Source organism: Pantherophis guttatus, chromosome 2 (genome assembly GCF_059756535.1).
Source record: "Pantherophis guttatus breed Tessera chromosome 2, ASM5975653v1, whole genome shotgun sequence".
Taxonomy (NCBI): domain Eukaryota; kingdom Metazoa; phylum Chordata; class Lepidosauria; order Squamata; family Colubridae; genus Pantherophis; species Pantherophis guttatus.
In genome coordinates, this window is record NC_142064.1 from 106,047,062 (window position 1) to 106,072,976 (window position 25,915).

The 25,915-nt window shown below is 41.8% G+C and overlaps 2 protein-coding genes across 3 annotated transcripts in view; one reads left to right on the plus strand and one right to left on the minus strand.

Annotated features, from left to right (window-relative positions):
* Nucleotides 1-25,388, plus strand: part of CD58 (CD58 molecule) — a 121,802-nt gene extending 96,414 nt beyond the window's left edge. Inside the window, exon 5 of the mRNA XM_087888376.1 lies at nucleotides 25,196-25,388. Within this exon, the coding sequence (XP_087744502.1) occupies nucleotides 25,196-25,260 (65 nt within the window). The 3' untranslated portion in view covers nucleotides 25,261-25,388. The remainder of the gene's footprint in view (nucleotides 1-25,195) is intronic.
* Nucleotides 25,389-25,532: 144 nt separating this feature from the next.
* ATP1A1 (ATPase Na+/K+ transporting subunit alpha 1) overlaps nucleotides 25,533-25,915 on the minus strand; it is a 28,076-nt gene continuing 27,693 nt past the window's right edge. For both annotated transcript variants that reach the window (XM_034411152.3, XM_087888374.1), the window contains exon 23: nucleotides 25,533-25,821. In XM_034411152.3, coding sequence (XP_034267043.1) covers nucleotides 25,793-25,821 — 29 coding nt within the window. In that variant the 3' untranslated portion in view covers nucleotides 25,533-25,792. The remainder of the gene's footprint in view (nucleotides 25,822-25,915) is intronic.

Here is a 25,915-nt window from a genome sequence, read left to right on the forward strand (position 1 = left end):
CTTGTTGGAGCCGAATTCGGTCCACACCATTCCATGGTCAACGCTGCAGACCCTGCTGAGAGACCACTATGCCCCAACGCCTTCCAAATACATCCAGCGGTATGAATTCCAGCAAAGGCTGCAGCAGGATGGCGAATTGATCAGCGAGTATGTCGCTGCCCTGCGTAAGGCCGCGAACCAGTGCGAGTACCGAGACCAAGATGAGATGCTCCTAGAGCAACTAATCTGCGGAGTGAAGGACGGACGGCTACAATGGAGACTACTTGCGAGATCGAACCTGACCCTGCATATCGCCTTAGATGAAGCAAGAGCACAAGAGTCATCCATAAAGGCCGCCGAGAGACTGCAAGGGACCATCCATGGCCGGACAGTGTAGAGGTTGGCGACCGTGCACCATGAAGCCATAAGCACCGAGAGCGAAGGGGAGTCCGAGGAAGAAGTCTACCGCACAGAGCAGTCTAGGCCGGACCGATGAGGACCCAGAGACAACTGCGCCAGCTGCGGAGGCCCCCACCCCGGACACAACTGTAAGTTCCGGGATGCGATCTGCCAGTTCTGCGAGAAAAAGGGGCACATTGCTTGAGTCTCCAGAGCCAAGCAAGCACAAGGCCACAGAACATGAGGCCAAGCCAGCCAATCCGAGACAGCGCCACGCTGGAGGCCCAATAAAGATGGCGGAAGCTGGAAGGGCGTGAAAATTGAAGACATCGAGGCCTACACCATCCGCATCGGCCAGACCTGCACCTCTCCCGGAGAAAGGACCTACACCGCGGTCAAGATCGAGGGATGTGAGTGCCAGATGGAGATCGACATGGGATCCCCCATATCCATCATGTTGTGGGCCAACCTCAAGAAAGCCATCCCCAGCGCACACAAGTGGCAGCTCCAACCACAGCGACGCCGGCTTAAAGACTATCAAGGGAACCGCATCCCCGTCAAAGGAATAGGCGAGTTCCAAGTGCGATACGGGGAGTTCAACGAAAGACTCCCCCTCACCATTGTCAGCGGCAAGCTCCCAAGCCTCCTGGGCATGGACTGGTTTCGAGCCCTGGGCATGGGATTCACCGGAGTGAGGAACATCCAGAGCACCCTGAGAGACGACCTGATGCAGGAGTTCCAGGACGTGTTCGACGAAAGGCTTGGCAAGTATGTGGGGACCCCTATCTCGTTCAACCTCGACCCCAACATTGCCCCAATCCGTTTAAAGCCTAGGAGGGTACCATTCGCCCTGAAATCCAAGATAGACGTCGAGCTGGACAAATTAATAAAGCAAGGGGTGCTTGTGCTAATCGACCACGCTAAATGGGAGACCCCAATTGTGACACCTGTGAAATCGGACAGGTCAGTGCGCATATGCGCCGATTATAAATGCACAATTAATAAGGCCCTGCAACAGAGCGCTTATCCGGTCCCAATTGTACACCATCTGCTGCATTCCCTAGGCCCTGGCAAGATCTTCGCCAAACTTGATCTTGCGCAGGCGTATCAACAGCTGCCAGTAGATGGCGCTACTGCGGAAGCACAGACCATCGTAACTCATAGAGGGGCCTTCAAATGCACCCGCCTACAGTTTGTAGTTAGCATAGCCCCCGGACTGTTTCAAAGTACCATGGAGCGGCTGCTGCAAGGGATCCCCGGGGTGGTCCCCTATTTCAATGATGTACTCATCACAGCGGAAGACGAACAACAACTGGGGGGGGGAAGCTGAGAATGGTTTTAGAAAAATTCAGAAATGCAGGACTTCGGGTCAAACGCAAAAATGCATGATCGCAGTCCCCTCTGTAGAGTTCCTGGGGTACCGAGTAGACGGCACCGGCATACACCCCACTGAGAGTAAAATCAGGGCAATCCAAGAGGCCCCCACCCCTAAAGACAAGGCAGAACTACAGGCGTTCCTGGGCCTGCTTAATTTCTACGCAATTTTCTTAAAGGACAAGGCAACAGTGGCTGAACCCCTACACAGACTGTTAGCCAAGAAGTCCACATGGAAATGGGGGAAGGCCGAGGACAATGCATTTGCAAACATTAAAAAATTGCTGTCAGCCGAGAGTTTCTTGATTCAATACAACTCAACGCTTCCCCTTGTGTTAGCCTGTGATGCATCTCCTTTCGGCGTGGGAACCGTCCTGAGCCATAGACTCCTGAATGGCCTAGAGGCACCCATCACCTACTACTCCCGAACTCTGTCAAGCGCCGAGAGGAATTACAGTCAGTTTGACAAAGAGGCCCTCGCCGCCGTCTTGGGAGTAAAAAAGTTCCACGAGTACCTATTTGGGAGGGACTTTGACCTAATCACTGACCATCGCCCGCCCCTGGATCTCATCGCAGGAGACCGACCAACACCGGCAGCCCTATCGCCCAGGATGACACGCTGGGCCATCTTCCTCAAAGCATACTTGTATAGCCTAGTACATCGACCAGGGGCTGACATGGGCAACGCCGATGCACTCAGCCGCTGCCCACTACCAGACAAGCTGGAAGACCCCACACCCGGCATCCCCATCCTGCTGATATACATTTTGGACTCCGGGCCCATCACATCAGCAGAAGTAGCAAAAGCCTCAACCAAAGACCACATGATCTGGATGGTCGCAAGTTGGGTGACGAGGGGGTGGCCAGAAAAGACTGGGAGCGGGGAATTCAAACAGTACGCGAGCAAATGGGATGAACTAACCATGCAAGGGGGGTGTTTGCTATGGGGCGAACGGGTTATTGTTCCCTTGTGCCTAAGGGAAAAAGTCTTAACGCTGTTGCATGAGGGGCAGCCTGGGATTGTACGGATGAAGGGACTAGCCAGGAGCTACGTCTGGTGGCCCAACATGGATGCAGACATTACCGAGTGGGTGGGGAGATGCCAGCCCTGCCAAGAGTCTAGGCCAGATCCACTGACAGCACCGGTGAGGGAGTGGGAAAGACTCAAGGGGCCCTGGTCCAGGATCCACATAGATTTCGCTGGCCCGTTTCACGGGCAGACCTTTATGGTCGTAGTAGATGCCTTTTCAAAGTGGCTTGGGATTAAGCTCATGAGGGCCATTACCACCGACGTGGTTATTAGGGAATTGAGGCAGTTATTCACGACCCATGGGTTACCGGACATCCTAGTGTCAGACAATGGGCCCCAATTCACGGCCACACAGTTCGAGGGGTATTTAGCAGATTTGGGGGTCAGACACGTCCTCTCGGCCCCATTCCATCCGGCTAGTAATGGTCAGGCTGAGAGATTTGTAAGAACAGCCAAGGAGGCCCTCTCATGCCTAGGCCCTGGGGACTGGCAGGGAAGAGTAGACCATTTTCTCACAGCCCAGCATTCCACACCTTGTACAACCACAGGCCGAAGCCCGGCCGAGTTATTAATGGGGAGGAAGCTCCGAGGGGTACTGGATAGGCTAAATCCCAACTATTCCCCCGAGGTTTTCAAGGCGGGGGGGAGAGGAAACTCAGGGAGTTCATCATAGGGACTCCAGTCCACGCCAAGAATACGGGAAGGGCCCACTCTGGGAAGCAGGAACAATCACAGAAATCACGGGGCCCAAATCGTACAGAGTAGACATGGGGGACGGGAGAGTTTGGCGCAAGCACATAGATCAACTGAGATGGCGAATCACCACAGACGTCGAGGAAAACTTCAACGAACCGCTCCCTGACTATCAGCCAGAACTACAAACTACGTCAAGCCCGAGTGCAGTGGAGGACTTATCTGACGATCCTGGCGTCCGGAGCCACCCCAGCGAAGAGTTTCCACCGGCCAGAGAAGTCGCCGCCCACAAAGAGAACTCAGAGGTTCCATTGGCGGAGCAGGGAGAGACAGGGAGTCCCTCCGACCTGCTCGATGCCGCCCCTCCAACTGAACTGTGCAGGTCGACTAGGATACGCACACGCCCTAGTCACCTGAGAGACTTTGTATGTAAATAAAACCCAAAGTGACTTCTGGGAGGGGAGGAGTGTTATGTAAATAGGTTTTCTTGGCGGGAAGTTTGAACTAACTGACCCTCAGCTGATTGGCTGACCACTACAGCTGCAAGGTATATAAAGGGAGCTGTTTCCCTAGGTCAGTTGCTGGGTTCTCACCAAACAATAAAGAGCTGTTGTCACTCACTGCCTGGCTTGCTGCATCCTCATTCACCCAACTTAACATTAAGAATAACACTATACATAATAACTATCTCAAATGGTATCTTTAACCCTAATCCTTGCTTTAAATCTAATTACTTGTAGACTTGTAGTGATCAGAATTGGTGCAGCAGTCACAAGAGATGATAATGAAACTAGAGAACAATTTAAAGGACTGAGATAGACCTAGATCATGCCTAGAAGCAAAAGACAGCTTATGTAGGAGCCATTGCCTCGTAGCCATGCCAAGAGTGCTAGACAATGTCATGGTTAATTAGGTAGCTGGTGAATCTATACATTCTGTAGGTCTTATCACATAATAGCAGATGGGAGCAGAAAACCCCCCTTGAAGTACTGTCTGAATAGTTGCATCCATGCATATTTCTCAGTGCTAATCCTAATTCTAATTTAACTCTAATATCAATAGAAATGTTTATCCAGAGCCCAATACTAAAGCCCAACTGTAATTTACCATTAAATATATCAGTAAGCTAACACTTATGCTAACCACAACTCCATGGCACCAGAAACTCCATTTTTTTTCTCTCTTAAAAATCATTTCTGAGTACAGACATTCACTTGCTGTATTTTTCTGTTTCCTGGTCTCTTTCATGGATTGAACAACTGAAAAAATCTTTGCTCTCAGATTTGTAAATTTTCTTCCTAGCGTTCCAAATTCCACAGTAATAGTAGCTGCTTTTAACATTAGCACTTATTTATTTATTTATTTATTTATTACTTCAATTTATATGCTGTCCTTCTCCTAAGACTCAGGGCGGCTTACAATGCACTTATAGCAATAGCCTTCATTCTTTTGTATATACCTGCTTATGGCTTTTGGCCCCCCATAAGCGGTGTTTCTACAAAGTCAGCTTATTGCCCCCACAATCCAGGTCTTCAATTTACCTACCTCGGAAGGATGGAAGGCTGAGTCAACCTTGAGCCTGGTGAGATTTGAACTCGCACTAATTGCAGGCAGCTGGCAGCTAAGTGCTACATAACAGCACTTAGTCCACTGCACCACCAAGGCTCTTGTCAATGGGCATGGATGAGTGGAAAAAAATAGTTACCAGTAGAGTTGTTAAAGTGTTATCTCATATCCCTCATCCATGCAGCTGTCATACGTCACAAGCTAAGGGGTCAGGTCTGCACACATTTCTTTTGGTTCCTCACAGGAGTGTGAGATGCCAAGTACCACAATTGTTCTCTTTTTAGTTGCAGGGTGCAGTTGCATTCTTCTGCGCTATAGCTATCCACCCCACTGTTTTGTTCCTTTGACTATGAATCTATAAGCCCTTATAAGTGTTTACTTCCTTTAACTGCTCATGACCTGGCATCTTCTTTGATTTAATAAATTTTTATTTTCCTTATGACCTGAATATGGATACTCACTGGTTTAATTCTTCAAGCTTTTCTTTCAAAAACCACTGCAAGCTTGTACTTGCAAAAAATATATACCAGACTATTTTCAGGCAAAAATGCAGGCAAGTTGAAACCATTGTAGATCATTGCTGTTATGTCAGGCAAATTCATTCACATTTCTGCTTTTAAGGCACCATTAATAAATAGCCTTTGAATTTTTTTTCTTCTCAAAAGGAAGGGCAGCCCAATATCCATTGCTCATTTATATTAATCATGAAGATCAGTAGAATGAGATGGGCTGTGCTAAAGTCAAGAATTGTTGTGATCTCTAAGGTCACTTTGACGATTATTATCAGGTGGGCTAAGGATCCATGGATATCAAAATTCCGGAGTCTATTACTTGTTCATTCTACTTGGTTCTCAACTCTATTTGTATCTAGTACAGCAGCCAACTATTTACATCTAACAGTGACAGTATAGGAGATTTAGGCAATCTGCCCAGATTTAATTCCTTTATTGTCAGACCTACCCAGATAGATCCCTTAGGAAAGAAAGACCCTTGACTCAATTTTTTTGAAGTGATAATGTCAAGCTAGAACTAACTTTTCCATGTGAAAAGATACAAAATGTTTCCCCTCATCCCAGCCCCCCAGCCCCCCACTCCCCGATGGCCAGTTTGTGTTCAGTCAATAAGGATTCACCTAAGTATTTTGAGAATGTTGAGATGTTTGGGGTAATCCACATTCTTTCTCAGGATGCATGGCCTGGAGTGCTGGCACAAACTGGTTCCAAGCTTCCCTGTCTTCATCGAGCTTCATCCTTCCCTCCCCATTTCCCATCACATACACATTCAAGTTTATTGCCCATTTGTCCTTTCCATGTTCCTCCTTCCTCTTAGCCTTTGATGGCAGGATGCTAGTGAGGCAGCAAGTTGAAGATGGCAGACCTGACATTCTGCTCCCCTCAACAGAGACATTAATCCTGTAGAGAAGACAAGAGACACACATATAAGGTACCATTAGTTGCATGGTCATCAAGGTTTATCTTTATATTGTTGGTGGAACTTTTTAAGCAGTCTGCACACTTTAACATGTTTGGAATCATTCAGTTTCTGAGGGAGGGATGTCTTTCCACACCACTAAATACTGGGTTTTCCCTTGATGTGTGTGAGAGTCCAATATGTCCTTAACTTCAAAATGCTGATCCCCCTCAATCATGATGGGATCAGGAGATGTTTGTGATTCTGGGGATAGGGGACATGTGATTTCTGTTTTTAGGAGGCTACAATGAAATACTGGATGCATGTGTCTAAGGGTTTTTGGTAATTCAAGTTCAATAGTCACTGTGTTAATAACTCTTTTTATGGGAAAAAGACCAACATACTTGGGGCCCAATTTTTTGGAAAGTTGTTTAGATTGTAAGTACTTGGTAGACAGATAGATCTTATCTCCAACTCTAAAATCTTTTGGCTTCATGTGCCTTTTGTCAGCTTGTTTTTATACATTTCCCCTGCCTCCTCCAAAGTTTCCTTACTACTGGCCAAGTATTTTGTAGTTGGGTGACCCATTCCTTTAAGGAGGTGGTCAATGGGGTAACCTGGGGCAATTCAGGAATAGATACAAAGTCATGCCCAGTGGCCACTTTAAAAGGGGTGAAGCCAGCACTACTGTGCACTGAGTTGTTGTAAGCAATCTCAGCAAAAGGAAGAATTGTCTTGATAATTAATGTAACAACTGAGATACTGCTCCAAGACCCCAGTCATACATTCACAGCCTCCATTCATTTCTGAATGATGTGAGGAGCTAAGCTCCTGAGTGGTCCCTAAAAGTTTTAAAAACTCTTGCCAATACCACAAAGTTAATCGAACTCTCTGAACTGAGATTATTCTCTCCGGGGCTTCATGCAGCCTGTAAAAGGGCTGCACAAACAACTTGGCTAAAGAGTGAGTTGAGGGGATTTTTTGACAGGACACAAAGTGCACTTATTTGGAAAATAAGTCAGTTATCACCTAAATCACCATGTTTCCTGAGCTTTTGGACAGTTCTGCAATAAAGTCCATCGAAATCTCTTTCCATTTGGCTTTAGGCTCTGCTACAGGATGGAGGAGTCCTGGTGTTTTCCAAAACTGGTGCTTAATTAAATGCAAGATCTTGACAAAGCCAACATGTCATGCTACTTTTGAATCATGGTTTTTTTGTAAAACCATCAGTCATTGGCTTTCCAAGATGTACAATTTGGCTCCCATCCAAGCTAAACCATCCCGCATCATATATTCACCCTTATGGGTTTGGAACCACTTCTCCTTCTCCAATGCCGCTTTCACGGTGCCCCTCAAATCCTCAGTTACTTGGGTTTTCATTTTAGTTTGTGCTGTGGTGGTGACTGGAGCTGCCAATTGCCTGGATAGGATAACTGGTGTAATTATCTCCAGCTTTGAGCTATTATATTGTGGCAGTCTGGATAAGCCATCTGCTAGGAAATTCTTCATCCCCTGGGAAATATCACAGCGTGAAATTGAATTGGTTAAAGTATTGAGCTCAACAAATTTATTTGAAAGACAATGTCTGGGGTGCGTGTGTGTTCAGGGCTTCTAAATTTTTATGTTCAGTCCACAATTCAAAAGGGCTATTCCTCCTTTCTCAGTAGTGCCCCTGGGTTAGGAGCCCACAAAAGCCGTTTTCCACTCATTGCCTTCTAACCCAATTGATCCTAACCCAATAATATGCCTCTCGTAAGTTCAGCTTGGTGAAAATCCTCCCTTTGGTTAAATGGGGTAGCATATCCTTTATCAAGGGCAGCAAGTAGATATTTTCAACACAAACTCCATTTTTACTCCAGAATGAATCAAAATCACCAATTAATATTAGAGCAAATCCATGGAGGAAAAAATAGCTTTATTTTTTATTTTATTTCTAAATGCAACTTTACAAATGAGAGGATGCAATGAGAAAAGTATTCAGTCTCTCTCTCTCTCTCTCTCTCTCTCTCTCTCTCTCTCTCCCTCCCTCCCTCCCTCCCTCCCTCCTATCTATCTAATCGAGGGGTGTCAAACTCAAGGCCCACGAGCCAGATCTGGCCTGTGGGGTGCTTAAATCAGGCCCATTCGATATGTGAATCAGGTCTGAGTAACTTATTTGGAGGTTTGAGGAAATTTGATGAAAGGATTTTCCTGTTTGTTATTTTTAGTTGATTAATTTAATTTCACCTTCACTGTCAGTTATCTAGTGGAGACATTGATTCTCAGACCATTGTGGATTCTGTTAATATTTTAAGGGAAGATGGAAAAAGTATAAAGAATAAAATATATTTGGATATAAAACTTCTCACACCCCTATGCCTCTGATGAAATTGAGTTCTTAGAAGATGACTTCCTGAGTTGTAAATTTTATAAAGAATTCCATCCCAACTAATTCATAACTCCAAATTAAAAAATAAACTGCCTGGCCTTTTAGATCAAAGCATCTACAATTTTTCCTAAAAGTTAAGCATCCTGAAATCATTTAGCCAATAGCTAAATTGTGAGCCCAAGCCATAAAATAAACAGGCGACTGACTTAACTAATGAGATTTTTTTGTATTTTAAAATTATATTTGGTTGTTTTAATTTGATCTGTTCTAGTTTCAACTGAGGGTCTTGGATTGTAATAAAATGTTCATTAATTCATTCTGTCCATGATCACAAAAAAGAAAAAAGAAAGCATCCTTCTTAATCTCATTCTCCAAAGTCCTATTCATCTGCTCAGGGAAAGTATTTATTGCCTTCTGCTGGCCCCAGGTGAGGGTAGTGACTTTTTTGGAGGCAAAAGAAGAATCCATATTTCGTCTACTCAGTGTTACTTTGCTAAGGACAACTTGTACTTTGCCACTACTTTGGCACGATTAATCAGATTAGACACCCATAAAAGCAATGAATGGGGAAATAAAATGAATACGATTCTGAATAGATAGCAATTTTCTTATCATAAGGTACATTATTGAATGTTTATGTGGAACAAGGGCCAAAGTTGTCTTTCCAAAGCTAACTTACAGTATACTCCTCCCCTCTCCTTGCCTCCTAATTTGGCCCATTAATATCTTATGCCTTGTATAGCTGTACAAATCTGCAAGAATAACAAGGTTGAGAGGTGAGAAAATTTCTGTATAGAAAGGAATTAAAACTTTTAATTCCACTGAATGTACTGAAAGTTTAAAATCAACTAGAGAAACATTATAACTTCATTTTATTACATTTCGATATCAAAGTTCTAAAATAGCTGAGAGTGATTGATTTTAAAGTTTAAACAATCTTACTGCATTAAAACTAAATTGAATGGATAAATATTGATGTGGAACAAATGTTAAAATCAGGAAAAAAAGATGGGACCTCAAGGTACGCCATTTCAAGGTGCATATTTCACAATTCCCTAACCATCCAAAAGAAAAATAAGGATCTTTAAAATTAAAATTAAAATTATATGAAACCCTAATCTTTTCACTTGTATCTAAATGGGCATGGCATGAATCAAATTGTCCTAGCCACTGTTTCTACTTTTTTGAACCCCCCTCCTTTGGTTGCTATATAGATAACACGTCATTTGAACTTTAGTGCAATGCACAGGGAAGGCATGGGTGTCAATCGTTCCTTCTAACACACATTCCTTTGCCTTGCTAATTGTTACAGCTCACATGGAGATGAACTAAGTTTTTTAAAATAAAACATACATAATTATTCCATTTTTTATTAAAAGAACTGTGTGTAGTTGTTAGGCTGAAAGATAGTGTGGATGACAAAGGTCAATCATTAAGCTTCATGGCTGAGTCGATTTGAACCTGGGTCTCCTTGGGCAAAGTCCAAAATTCTTAATTACTAAACCACACTACCTTTTTAAAGTTGATATTTAACAAAACTTTCACATAAGTGTGAGATTGCTGTTAAGTAGCTAAAACCTACTTGTAGTTTGAATAGCAAATGCTTTGCCATACTTGCTTCTCATTCTCTGCCTAAGTAATGGCAGCTGATGTAACAAATGACTACCTAGCTTTGCTCACTAAGATTGCTCAAATCTTCTGACTTACTAGACATAACTTGTTCTTTATGAGGTATTGTGCAATTGTATGGCTATAAAGTAATGTTGACATCATGGTCTCACTGGACATTGCCAGATCCTGCATTTTTGCAGCTATCTGATAATATTTTACAGAACAAAATTACCCTCTGAATTGCTCTAGTGATCAGTAACAAAAATGTTGTTCACATAATCTTTGGAGGAGGCTATGCTCACACCTGAGGAGATCTAATTGTCAGCCATTACCTATCTCTAACCTTTTCTTTGGGGAGTGGGGGGTTTATTGAGACAATGGTCAGAGACAGCATGAGTTGCTCTTGATAGGAGCTGGGCCTGATTCTGGTTCCTTTTTTTTTTTTACATCACTTGACGGCCTGCAATACCACCAGTATCTGTTTATCAGGGTCCTCTGACAGTTTAGGTATTGTCAGGGGAACAGTACTACCTCAAGAGAGCAGGCCAGAAATATAGCTGCAGAGCCAGGTAGAGGCCATGGGCAGGGAGGATTTATCATTGAATGTTTATACTCTGCCAAGAATTGACTGGGTAGATACAAATTAAATGAATGATGAATGGATGAAGCCCAAATATCTTTTTACAGCACACATGACAGATAAGGAGAGTGAGTGTTGGGCTTGTGCTACATCTTGGAGAGCTGCCAACCTTGTTTTCTGCTGACTTTTCTTGCTATCAGAGCAGAATTTTGCTCTTATAAGGCAGGAGGATATATAACAGAGTTGAAAGAAGGCCCTCAAGACTGTCACTTTGATGTCAGCAACAGCAGCTTGAATCAGCCTGTGAAAAAGTATCAGAAAATGTATGTTGTGATTCTTTATAATCCTACAGAATACTTTTTAATAACATTTAATAATAACTTTTATTGAAGTTTTAAAATACAAAGATAAAAAATTAATACCCTGTTTCCCTGAAAACAAGACATCCCCTGATAATAAGCCCAATTAGGCTTTTGAGCACATGTGCTAAAATAAGCCCCCCCCGAAAATAAGCTCTCCCCAAAAATATTTAAAAGCATGCGCAGCCGGTCCCCACCATTTCCTCTGGTTAGGATTAGGGAGACAGCGCTGGAGATAAGATTGCAAGAGAAGCCCATCTTGCTCCACGCGCCCCCAAATAATAAGACCTCCCCGAAAACAAGGCTGTGCTTATTTCAGGGTTTAAAAAAATATAAGACAGGGTCTTATTTTGGGGGAAACATGATACAAAGTAAGAAAAATACAAAAAAGAAAAAACTGCAGAGAGAAAAAAGAGATATGACTTCTCCCTTCAGCAAGCAAAGTACAATTTTGATATGCTTCTTATGGGCTTGATGTGCCTCGTCCAATGCTTTACGTGTGACTGGCCAAGTACATTGCAATTATTCAATCCACTCCTCTAAAGGAGGGGATCAGAGGCTCCTTGTGAGGCAGTTCTGGTATGGGGGCGAAATCCTGACCAGAAGCAACTTTGAATGGGGTGAAATCGATCCCATTGCAAACCAGTAGTAAAGGTAAGTAGAACCCACCCCTGATTTAGACCATTTGTGGCAACGTGATAACTCTAAGCTTCATTTTATTTATTTATTTATTTATTAGTTCAATTTATATGCCGCCTTTCTCCGAAGACTCAGGGCGGCTTACAATGCATTTAAAAAACCATTATAAAAACATTTAAAAATTAAAACATTAAAACCCATTCACATCATTCATGGCCAGATCTCACAAGATCGCAACAGCGAGATCAACGGCCCCAGGCTTGCCGAAAAAGCCAGGTCTTCACCGCTTTTCAGAAGGCCAATAGGGTGGGGGTGGTCCGAACCTCAGGAGGTAACTGATTGCAGAGAGCTGGGGCAGCCACAGAGAAGGACCTCCCCCACGGGCCCGCCAGCCGGCATTGTTTAGCTGACAGGACCCGGAGGAGACCAACTCTGTGGGATCTTACCGGTCTCTGGGAGCTATGTGGTAGAAGGCAGTCTCGAAGATAACCTGGCCCTGAGCCAGGCCATAGCTTACCGATTTCTCTAAAAATGTAGAAATAAATTTATCATGAATTTATTATTCCCATATGTTATGTACAAACAAAGTTTTAAGGCCTCATACTTAACCATGAACAAGAAAAACCATCAAAAGGATTGATTTTATTTTATTATCAAATGATTTACTTGTTAAAACAAAAAGAACTAAAATCTTTCCAAGAACTTTATCTGATCACAGTCCAGTATGGATAGAAATTGAGACTGGAAAAATTGAGAGAAGATCATGGAGATTAAATGAAAATTTGTTTAGATATGAAAAAAAGTATAATAGAACTTAAGAAGCAGATGAAAGAATTTTTTGAAATTAATTTGAACAAGGGTACCCCTATTGAAATTGTCTGGGATGCGAGTAAAGCGTATATGAGAGGGGTACTCATTCATATGAACTCTAAACATAAACTGAACAGACAAAAGAAAAGATTCGAAATTGAAGCAGAAATAAAGAAAAAAGAACAGTTACTTATCAAAAATCCAACAGATGAAAGAATACGTGGTGCTATAAAACTTTTGAAAGATCAATTCCAAATGCTTATGGCAGATCAAGTCGCAACAAATTTACAATATGCAAAGCATAATACATTCTGTAATGCCAATAAACCGGGCAGATGGCTGGCTTATACATTAAGGAAGAAACAGAGTATGCGGACTATCGACTGTATTGATATTGGAGGGAAACAAATTTATCAACAAAAATTAATTAAAGAAGTTTTTGTAGATTATTATACTAAACTATATGCTAAAGATGACATACAGAATGGACTTATAGAAAAATATTTAGAAAATAAAAGAGTTACAAAAGTTACTAACCAACAAAAGGAAAGAATGAATTACCCTATAACAGTTGAGGAGATAATTGCAGCAATTAAACAACTGGAAACTGCCAAAGCTCCGGGAACAGATGGCTTGACTGCAGTGTATTATAAAACTTTGCAAGCAGAAATGGTGGAACAACTTAGAGACTTATTTTGTAACATACAACAAGGGGGTAAAATATCCCCATCATGGAAAACAGTTTATATTTCTTTGATACCAAAAGAGCAAGCAGGTCCTAAAAAACCGGAGAACTATAGACCAATATCTCTTCTGAATAATGATTATAAAATTTATGCAAAAGTACTAGCCAACAGGTTGATGCCAGTAATTCAAGAGGTGATTCATGATGATCAAGCAGGATTTATAGAGGGTAGATATATGAAGGACAATGTAAGGCAAGTTATAGATTTACTGGAATATCTTGAGAAGAATAAACAGATCCCTGCAGTGCTGGCTTTCTTGGATGCGGAGAAAGCCTTTGATAGAGTGGATTGGAATTTTCTATTAAAGACTTTTAAAAAGATGGACTTTGGGGATCAATTCATACAGGCGGTTTCAGCAATTTATCAAGAGCAAAAGGCACAGATTATTATTAATGGAAGTTTGACAGTAGATTTCAAAATTGAAAAAGGAACAAGACAAGGTTGTCTGTTATCCCCTTTGTTATTTATTTTAACACTAGAAGTCTTGTTGAATACAATACGGGATTCGAACAGCTTGAAAGGTATAGTGATAAGGCAAGAGGATTACAGAATAAGGGCATTTGCAGATGATCTGGTTGTTACCCTTACACAGCCGGTGGAATCAATAATCCAGATGAAAGACATTATAAAAGATTATGGTACAGTATCAGGATTTAGACTGAACCAGAAAAAAACTAAGATGATAGTTAAAAATATGACACAAGATCGAAAACATGAACTTGAAAGGAGGGCAGGTTTTGAGATTGTACCAAAGGTTAAATATCTAGGAGTTCAGGTTGCAGAATCAAATATGAAACTATTTCAAAACAATTATGAGGTGTTATGGCGAGATGTACAAAAAGATATGGAGACTTGGAAAAAACTGCAGCTTTCGTTACTTGGAAGAATAGCAGCAGTTAAGATGAACATTTTGCCAAGATTCCTTTTTTTGTTTCAAATGATTCCGGTGCTTAAAAGTGATAAACAACTAAAAGAATGGCAAAGTGGAGTGAATAAGTTTGTTTGGAACGAGAAAAAACCGAGAGTGAAACTGAAAATTAAGCAAGATGTTCCAGAAAGGGGAGGCCTTAAACTTCCAAACCTACAATTATATTATGAGGCAGCAGCTTTGACTCAAGCAAGCGATTGGTTTGGAAGGAAAAAGACTGGAATATTGAATATAGAAAGCTTTGATCTTGAATTTGGTTGGCACGCTTACTTATTTTATGAAAACAAAGTGGATAAAGTATTTAAAAGCCATATACTTAGAGATTCTTTGATGAGAGTTTGGAGGAAGCACCGACTCAAATGGGATTACAAAATACCGTTATGGCTGGATCTTGGTCATATCATGTGGAATATAAATATAATGTCACTCGGGGGGGTTTATATAAAGAAGTTCTTTTTACAGATGCGGGCAGATGGCAACTAAAGACATTAGAGACACTGTTGGATGAAGGGATCAATCTAACTTGGCTACAATATAATCAACTGCAACTGAGATGGAAAGAGGACCAAAAAATTGGTATTATGTTGCATGAGGAAGAATTGGTTAGACATATAAAAGAGAAAGGTCCAATGCATATTAAAAGGTTATATAATGTTTTGTTAGAAAGGGATTCAGAAACTGAATTGGTTAAAGATTGTATGATTAAATGGGCACAGAATTTTGCAGAACCAGTAATGTTGGAAACATGGGAGAAAATATGGGTTCAGAATGTTAAATTTACACAATCGCAGAATTTGAGGGAAAATTTTTACAAAATGTTTTACAAATGGCATTTAGATCCCAAGAAATTATCCTGTATGTATCCCAATGTTCAGCCAAAATGTTGGAGATGTGATTGTTTAGATGCTACATATTACCATGTTTGGTGGAATTGCAAGAAAGTTAAGGCTTTTTGGATAAAAATATGGTGGGTTATGCAGAATGTGTTGAAGAAGAAAATTCAATTTTCTCCACAATTGTTTTTATTGGGTATAGTAAAGGGTTTTACATTGGATGAAACTAAGTTGATATTGTACATGATAACAGCAGCAAGATTATTGATAGGTAAATATTGGAAAAATGAAGCTCTACCCACAAAAAAGTGGGGTAAAAATGTAATTGTAAAACTTTTGCAATAAAAAAAAATAAGAAAAACCATCAAAAGCTGCTAGAAAAATCAAATCATATACATGTTAACCTTGGTCAGAGAAGCCAACTTTATAAATCTTTTTACTTTTAGAAGTCATGATATTTATTCCTTTTAAATAGTGTCCCAGAAGCTGATTTCTTTTCATTCTGTCTTTATCTTTTTACAGGAACTTTAGTTGACTAGAATCTTTTGTAAGTCCAAAATAGAAAATTTGCTCTTCCAAGATAAAATACAACATGCAAGTTACTCTTCTAATGTATTATTTGTGTGACTTTGGTTATATTATTCTTGTATCCTGTCAATTTTAAATCTACATCCAAAACAGTCAGATTTTAGTTAAACCCATTTTTATAGTAATGGATAATCTGAAAATAAAGTTTTGGGTACATTGTTGCCTTTTAGAGAGTCATTGAGTCCACTTGGAGATCTGTCTGTGTCCTAAGGGTCACCTTAGTGGGTGTGGAGCCTTCTTGGAAATGTTGAAAGGATTGTGTTGTGGAACTATGCTTTTTACAGGATGTTTTCTGTCCTGTATCCCTTCACTGTTGAACACAGACGCAGGCTGTTGGGGATGAGTTTGTGTTGTCTGCATCCCAAATTGAAGCGCAAATGGTTCCTGTTGTCTGCAATGTTTTCTGGAAATCTGTTCATACTCCCGCACCATTCAAAGGGTGTTCATCCCAAACTGCATAGCTAAATGTCTATGAAGATTCTCATCCATGACCTGGATGACTGAGAATCTCCATAGACATTTAGCTATGCACTTTGAGATGAATACCTTTCGAATGGTGCAAGAGCATGAATGGATTTCCAGAAAACCCCCAATTTATACCTAAGTTACTTTTATTTTTTTTAGAAAGAAATTGTGGCAAAGCTGGACTGATGGACTTATGGTAAAATCGTATCTTTTAATTTTGCTGATCCTATCCTCAAGCCTAAGGAAGACCTAGAATCAGAAGGACATGTTTGCCACTAGTTTACATATTTACAACTGAAAGAAAGATTTAAATTTCACAAAAAGAGCTATAGGTCTGACTCTATTAAAACTGAATTTGATATCCTACTGTGTGGTAGTGATGAACGTATTATTGCAAAGGTCTACAAAATGTTATTGAATTTGAATTTGGAAAGTGAATACGTAAAGCATTGTATGATTCAGTGGGCAAGGAACTTTGGATATAATGTAAAGCTTGAACAATGGGAGAATATATGGATGAAAGATTTAAAATTTACATTAAAATTTAAAAGAAAATTTTATAAGATAATTTATATATATCGTTGGTATTTAACACCAGATAAGTTATCAAGAATGTATAAAGGTATTTCAAATGAATGTTGGCAATGAAAATGTAAAAGACTTTTTATCATTTATGTTGGACATGTGATAAACTAAAGATATATTGGAGTATATTTATATTCTAATACAGAAGATTCTCAAAGTGAATATAAAGATAAAACCAGAAAATTTTCTCTTGGGTTTAATGGAAAAAGACATGAAATATTTTTTTTTTGAATTTTTATGTTATTACCGTATTTTTTGGAGTATAAGATGCACTGGAGTATAAGATGCACCAAGACTTTGAAGAGGTAAACAAGAAAAAAAAAACGTTTTTGTCCACACCAGATCCCAGGAGCACTCTGCAGCCCTCCCAAACCCTCTGTGCATCCTGTTTTTTGCAAAAACGGGATGTGCAGAGGGTTTGGGAGGCCTACAGAGTGCTCCTGGGGGCTGCGGAGGGCAAAAATATAACACATGGGGGTTTGGGAGGCCAAAAACGGGTCATTTTTCATGAAAATGGGCCCATTTTTCACAAAAACAGGGCGCACAGAGGGTTTGGGAGGTTTGCAAAGTGCTCCTGGGGGCTGGGGAGGGCAAAAATGCTCCTATTTTTGCAAAAAACGGGCCCATTTTTGGCCTCCCGAAACCCCCCTAAGCACTGCATTTTTGCCCTTCCCAGCCTCCAGGAGCACTCTGCAGACCTCCCAAACCCCCTGCATGCCCCATTTTTGTTAAAAACGGGCTCATTTTTGGCCTCCCAACCCCCCCATGCATCGTGTTGTTGCCCTCCCCAGCCCCCAGGAGCACTCTGCAGGCCTCCCAAACCCTCTGCATATCCCATTTTTGCAAAAAACAGACCTGTTTTTGGCGAAAATGGGAAGTGCGGGGCGGGGTTTCTGGAGGCCAAAAATGGCTGTATTCAGTGTATAAGATGCACCAACATTTCCACCTTCTTTTGGGGGGAGGGGGAGTGTGTCTTATACTCCAAAAAGTACAGTATGTTGATGGCAGTAACATTACTTTATGCACAAAAATGGAAGGACATTTTGATTCCCACAATGGACGAATGATTACAAAAGCTGGTGAAGTTAGCAGAAATAGCTAAATTGAATGCTTTGTTAAAAGAAAAAAACACAAGTAGTTTTGTTTCTACTTGGAAACTGCTTCTGACTTTGTGTTTGAAGTGGGGGAAAAATGAAACTTTGATTTTGGGTTTTACTGATTAGATAGTTCTGTCAGAAATGGCTAATTTATACTATTATGTAAGTTTGATGTTACTTCTTATTCTATTGCAGGGGTGTCAAACTCGATTTCATTGAGGGCCGCATCAGGGTTGTGTTTGACAACGGGGGGCCGGGCTGTGTGTGTGTCGTAGACAGGATAGTATGGTCAGGGTGGGCGTGGCAGCTCAATATCACTCATCAAGGCTCTGTTTTCAGCTGCGACAGCGTTCTGCAGCCCTCTGCCAGCAAAAATGGAGCCCAGAGGTGCGCGGCCTCCCTGAGCTCCATTGTCGCTGGCAGAGGCACCACAGGCTGGTACTTCGCTGTTTTCAGGGTGGCCCTGCGGGCCAGGTCCTAGCTCCTCGTGGGCCAGATCCAGCCCCCAGGCCTTGAGTTTGACACCCCTGTTCTATTGGACCAAAGGGAGTCGGAAATCAATGCCTTTTCTTTCTTTTTCTCTTCTTCTCTACACTTTGCTCTTCCCCTTTCCCTCCCCTACTTTTCCTATTATTTGCTTTTGTATTTTTGTAATTTATATTATAAACTAATAAAAAGGAAAAAAAGGATGCAAATGACCAGCTGTCTACAAGGAATATAAATCCTTCCATTTCCTACCATCCAGGCAGAGCTGAAGAAGCTTCTTGGATGAGAAGTAAAACATCCTCAAAGAAAAACAAAAAAGTCAAGTTGCCTCCTGAAAAAGCATCTTTGGGGAAATCTCTCAGTGATTCTATTAATTTATTTTTCATTCCAATGGCAATGAAAATATATAATTAATGCAAGGATATAATCCCCCCCCCTCAGTTATTGGTTTTATAAACAAGAGTCTTCCTTCTCTTTGATGGCATCCTCAAGTTCAAATGCCATTTCAAATTATGATATGTTGAAATATGTCTTATTGAATAAGCCATAATTAACTGGCTTTGCATTACACATTAAAGCATTTCTGCACCACAGGATATAGATTTGCACAATATGCTATGTCAAAACTAGCCATATATAATTATAATTCAGAGTACCCTGGGAACCCACACAATACCTTTGGAAGCTTAATTAGATAACTGTTATTCATGTTGCATAACCACGTATTGAATTGCCGCACTCAGGGGTGTCAAACTCAATTTCATTGAGGGCCACATCAGCATTATAGTTGCCCTCAAAGAGCCAGTTGCATGTATGCATGGCTGGGTGGTCACATCCGGGTCGCTGCAACTAAGTGGGTATGGCTGGTTTGATGCCACTCCCTGGGCGCGGCAGATTCGGGACAGCTGGGTTGGGACGGAACAAGTTGCACTGACTAACTTGACAATTCAGTGCCACACAAGCTCCTCACCCCAAACTGCTGGCAGCCAAATGCATGTGTGCGCACATACACTGCATTCTAAATTTGGGGACTTTTATCCAAACTTAGGCAGGCATGATTGGCAGTTTGGAAGCTCAGATGTGGATAAAGTCTCCAAGCTTGGAATGGTGTGTGTGTGTGTGTGTGTGTGGGTGGGTGTCTGTGTGTGTGTGTGTTGTCCACAGCACACCAAAAGAGGCATTCTTCTCCCAATCCCAGACATCATTGGTGTTTCCCTATCCGGTGCCCCCTCCCAGCAAAGCAGGAGGTGGAGGACAACAACACTGCTGCATGTGGAAATGTGGAGGAGAATGTTTGCAGGAAGCAGTTTCCAACTTCTGTCTTGAGAAATCTCCGGAGAGTAAGAGGAGGGGAGCAGCAATCCCCAGTCCTGTGTGAGCAAGGCTGGCCCATTTCTCAAAAGGGAATCCCTGTTTCCAATTGTATGTGGTAAGGATGCTGGCTTGTTCGGGCAGCCTTCCCTCATGCAGCTCCCCCCCACCCCGTCCTCCTTTCCAGAGATCTGTCAAGCTGGGCGCTCCCCTTGCATGCACACAGGAGGTGGCAAGCACACTGGGGCTGATGTCTTGGGTGACCCAGGGGTGAAATCCAGCAGTTTCTGACAGGTTCTGGAGAACCGGTAGTGGAAATTTTGAGCAGTTCAGAGAACCGGCAAATACCACCTCTGGCTGGCCCCAGAGTGGGGTGGGAATGGAGATTTTGCAATATCCTTCCCCCAGGAATGGGGTGGAAATGAAGATTTTGCAGTATCCTTCTCCTGCCACACCCACCAAGCCACGCCCACATAACCGGTAGGAAAAAAAAATTGGATTTCACCACTGGGGTGACCATCTTGCCTTGCAGACTTTCTGTGTTCTGAGCACTTCCCTTTCACCCGGGACTCCAGTCCCTGTATGCTCACTGCCTCCTGTGCAGGCACTGTCTCTAGGGTGGCCCTGCGGGCCTGATCTAACCACATCGTGGGCTGGATCTGGCCCATGGGTCTTGAGTTGACATGTCTGCTCTATGATATTATCTAAACATTCCATGAAATGTGAAGTTCAGAAATTATAAAAAATATTCAGTGAACACACAAACTCTTTCTTTTCTCAATGAACTTTTAGTTTGTGAGGCTCTCATTTTGGGCAGATCATCAACCCAGGAGTGTGACTGTACTAGAATTACCAAATAGGAGTTGCAAGAATTTGGTTGACAAACAGCAGATCTGGATCCTTACTGCAATTAATTGCTGTAAAAATGTTCCTGTTGCTGTAGAAATTAATGGATGACTCTAAATATTCTGCCTCATCTACTGAGTGTTATGGGTAGAACAGAGACTACTTCTTCATATTCAAGTGTCCTATATTCTGACTACTTTTTAAAAAAAACAGAGAACAACTCCCATAGTTAAAGAAGGAGGAAGGTTGCACAATACCTCCAATTTTGAAGTGCTAGAAGTACTCTGTCTGGACTCGCTCCTAGCCTTTTTAGACCTGATGAGCCATTTGAATGACGCGACAGCATGTCATTTGGCAAGGAGACCTGAATGTCCTGTCCTGTGGTTTCACTGATGAAATTTAAAAAATCACTTAGAAAAGAAAGCCATCTTTACCAAAAACTGACAGGAGTTCCTCAAGAATAAAATTGTCAGATTAATATGATCACTTTTTATGATTGAGTGATTAGTTTGATGGGCCAATGAAGACTGTGGTTGAATAACCTAGCATAACCTGATCTCAGTTTGACAGGATTTTTCTTGATATGTTTGTGGGCAGCTTGTATAAATAGAAGATGGCATTTCTTTGAAGAATAGAGGGGAGGTGCAAAGGAAACCGAATTATGTGCAGGCTAAGGCAGCTTGGGAGAGGTAATACTGTAGTTCTCTTGTACTCTGTAGCAATGCAACCACATTTGGAGCTCTTTACTGATCGCAGGTCTTTAAAACAGAGATGGACAATCTAAAAGAATTATCTATGTAGAGGAATGACAGGAGAACTGCCAGAATAATATGTGACCTACTGTCATGGCCCCGTCGGAGCCTGAATCTGTGGAGGAGGAGCCAGAGCTGGGGCTGATGGAGGAAGAGGGTGCGGCCTCGTTGACTCCAAAGGAACAACCGGAGGAACAGGATGAGGCAGCCATAGGTCCCTCAGGCTTGGAAAGAATTGCCAGCAAGGAAGAAAGGACACAGGCCAACCAAGAGAGGGTGGAAGAGAAGGCAGGCAGTGGAGCAGAGGAGCGACAGAGCTCCGGCGATGAGCAAGGACCATCCCCTCCTGATCCCTGAGCAAGGAGAGTGGAGAGGAGGTGGGAGCAGTGCAGGCCAACCCGATGACTTGGGAGGAGAGTGCCCCACCCTTCTTCACAAGGCTCACTTGGGGACTGAAACTTAAGGAGATGCTATTGGGAGGGGCGTTTGTTGGGAAGAAGCATTGAACCCATGGAGCCTCGAGTGCAGTTGCCGATGTCTGGATGTTGTTGTGTTTTATCTTGTGTGCCTTGCCTTGTTTGCTGCCTTGCTAACTTTGCTTGCTGGACTTCTTGCCTTGGTTGCTGCCCTGCTAATTTTGCTTGCTGGATTACTCTTAGACAAAGGCTGTCGGAGATGCATGTGAAAGCTTTGCTCCAGGACTTGCAGTAGTTTGGGGAAAAGTTGGAGCAATAAAGGGGAGTTAGAACTGTTCTCTCTTTGAACGAAAGGCAATACGATAGATTGAAATTTTTAAAAAGGAGATTAAGTCTGATCTTCCTACCTATAAAACTAGTAAAGCACTGGAATTCCCTTACTGGAACTTTTCAATTGAAGCTGGATGGCATCCTATTTGGAATGAGTTAGTGGATTTCTGCAGGGGACTGGAATAGATGAACTATCAAATTCCTTCTAATTCTTACATGTTGGATTCTCCTTCTGTTAAGGACTATGCATTAACTTTCCATAATTGTACTCTTGTGCCTATAGATGGATTTTTTTCCAAGGGGTCTCATTTTTGCTTTAAAAGCCATTCTTGATCCTAGGAATTCTGTAATGCCCCTATAAACCTAACTTCTGTGAAAATTAGTCTAGAAGCCTTGCACATATATTGTAAGGACTTGCAAGTCTGAGGAAATCACTTGTTCACTCCATTCATTCCAAAACTCTGCAGATCTACCTGCTGAGATTAGGAAGAAATCCAGCACCAAAATAAAAGTATTTCCTTTGCCTGGGCTACCACTGTATGTGCTTGGAGACTTGGGAGTGGCCTTCTCAGCTCCAACAAGAACAGGGAGACCTTGGCTTTGTGTTCCACTGAGGTCAGTCCTAGCATCAGGGACTGCCAGCTCCATGCACAGCCAAATGTGTATTGGCTTTGTGAGGGAAGGTGGTGTGGAGCATGAGGACAAGTCATCTGATCCCTAACTGACCTATTCTTCTAAACGGTATCCTTGAAGCATGGCAGAAAACAGCTTGATTGAGGTACAGAAAAGAACCAAGTTCTTTGTGTAGTGGGAACAAAGGCTGTCCTGTGAGGAGGTGGCTCCCCTTCAGCCCACAGAGATCAGCTGGCCTGCAATTCATTGCATAGCAATTCCTCAAGGCATCATTAGTGAAAGGCAGAAGGGTTAGGAAAGCTTTTGAGATGTGGAACAAGCACAGAGACATTTCTGTTTTTAATGTATTTTCATTTTCATGTTGTCCCTTGCCTATCTACCCCTCTCCTTATTTTGAATTTGGGGAGGTACTGCAGATACCTTTTAAAAAGTCAGCTCTAAAATTCTTAATTTTCAAGTGTAAAGAAGATACATGTGAATACGTTAAATGCTCTCATACAAAATGTCCATCCAACTTCTCTTTCACTTCTAGTCAACTGTAGTTATTTCCTAGAATTTGTAACCTCTGCTTCCTGTAGGAATCCAAATTAAAGCAATCTTCACTTCTTCATGTAACAGCTAGTGAGGGTGAGCCCATCTTCCATCTAAATAATTGTTTTCGTTTCTGCTTTTCTAAACCTATAAAAAAGCTACTATTCCTTGTCCTACATTTTGGAAAAAGAGAATCTTGACCTTTTCTGTATGATTTTCAGATATTTGTGAAAGTGCTAGTACAATCTTCTCTCAAACCTAATCAATTCCCAATTCATTCTGTCTGAGTAGTTTATATTTGTTCAAATCCTTGCTTTACTTATATGACTTACATCTTCCCTTGTCCAGTTTTCCAGTTTCACAAACTGGATAGATTCAGCTAGACCACTGAGAAGTTCCTTTAGTAGCTTAACTTGAAATTTATCCAGTTCTCTACTGTGGAATTTGGTAGATACAAATTCTTTATCTCTTCAATTCCTTAAAACTGTTTAGTTTAGCACATGCCTTTTGTGGAAGATTGTTCCAAACTAAAAGCCAAGGATAACCTAATATTTTGCCATTTACATTGAGCAGCTTCTTTTATTTTAAACACAACCAAAGAAGCCTTTTATATTGGACCCAGATTGCTGGGGGCAATATGTTGACTCTGTAAACCTCTGTAAAGCACTATGAAGTGGCATATACTATAAGTCTAAGTGCTATTGCTATTGCTATCAGGGGTATCAAACTCAAGGCCTGCGGGCCAAATCTGGCCTGTGGGGTGCTGAGATCTGGCTTGTAGGGTGTTTAGATCTGGCCCGAAGGGCCGCCCTGGAAACAGCAAAGAACTGGTCCGAGGTGTCTGTGCCAGCGAAAATGGACCAGCCCTCCTGAGCTCCATTTTCACTGGCAGAGGGTTGCAGGAGGTTGTCCCAGCCAAAAACAGAGATTGGGAGCCCGTTTTTGTTGGCAGAGTGCTTGGGCCACCACAGGTGCCCCTGACATGAGTGATGTCAAGCTGGCCATGGCCCACCCCAGCCCCCCGAGGTCAAACAGAACCCTGATGTGGCCCTCAATGAAATTGAGTTTAACACTCCTGTTTTATATTATTGTTTGCATTAATCCCAGCTTCTGTCCTTAAATTTTCCTATTATCATCTCTATAACTCTTGAGCAATTTATATTCATTCTTGGTGATGCACAAGTTTAACCTTATGGATGTGTCCTTTTTGATTTCCTGTAATTGAATCATAGAGGTGGAAGGCTCATCAGAGGTCATCTAATCTCTCTGTCCTCCCTTAGGCTGTGCTAAAACATTTAGATAGCTGTTTTTGAAGGCCCAGACTGCTTCATAATGTAATCTATTCCATTGGTTAACAGATCTTACCAATAACAGATGCCTACTATTGAAACTGAAGCTGCCTCCCTGTATTTCAACCCATTGCTAAGGAAACAGAGAATAAATCCACTCCCAGTGTATTACATGACAATCCTTGAAGCTTCTGAATGTTGTTTCTGCCAAACCAAACTTTTAACTGCTCTTTATGTTGATTTCTAGTTCACCTAACTTGATAAATGTTCTCTCTCTTAACTTGCTCTAATCTGTCACTTTTAAAAGATTAAGTGCCCAGAACTCAACAAAGTGTTTAAAGTGGCCCTGATCAAGGGAGAATACAATGGAGCAGTTGCTTTCCAAAATAGAATTTGCCTTTTCAGTAGCTGCATCACACTGATGGCTCATCTTTGGCTTGTGTTCTATTTAAACCGCAGATCCTTTTCATATATATACTACCAAACAAGTTTTTTTTAAATTTATGTATTTACTTACATACTACCTTTATTATTTTTACAGATAACTCAAGGTGGCAAACATTTCCAACACACCTTTCTCCTATTTTCCCTACAACGACCCTGTGAGGTGACTTGGATTGAGAGTTTCTCCTATCTTGTGCCTTTATTTTTTAGTTCCCAGATGCAGGACTTCATATTTCTCCTTAAGTTCCTGACTGCTCACGTTGGCTCACTTTTCAAGGCTGTTAGATAAATTAGTCTGGCATTTATTTGTAATGAACCTCAAAAGCCTCCTGACTCTAGTTCACTTTTCTTGTCTTTAAGCTGGCCTGCACTCTGCTCTTCCATGGTGCATGTGCCCACCTTCTCCTGAATTACCATGAATAAGAGAGTCAGAATCCTCTTCTGATCCATCTTTATTTGTAAAAGTCCAGATATAAAATCTTAACATTTCTTTAAAAAACCTGAAAAGGCACATTAAAAACTATTGTATTTTCCACCCCAAAGCCTGGACTACATTAACACTACCCATTTTTTTCATTGCATTATTCTTCTTCACTCTGAGTTGCTTTCATCCTTCAAAGTTTCCCTCTTCCTGTATTTCAGGAGCAAAAGAATGGAAGGAAGTCAAGAGTGCAACCTCTGGTCCAGCAGTCCTTTAGTAATAAGTTTCTTTTTCCACCCAGCCTACAGAGGAGAAAAACAAAGACATCAAGTTATATATATCCTAGTTTAAATATCAGATTAATTCTTGATATCAAAAACAAAATTAGAGAACACA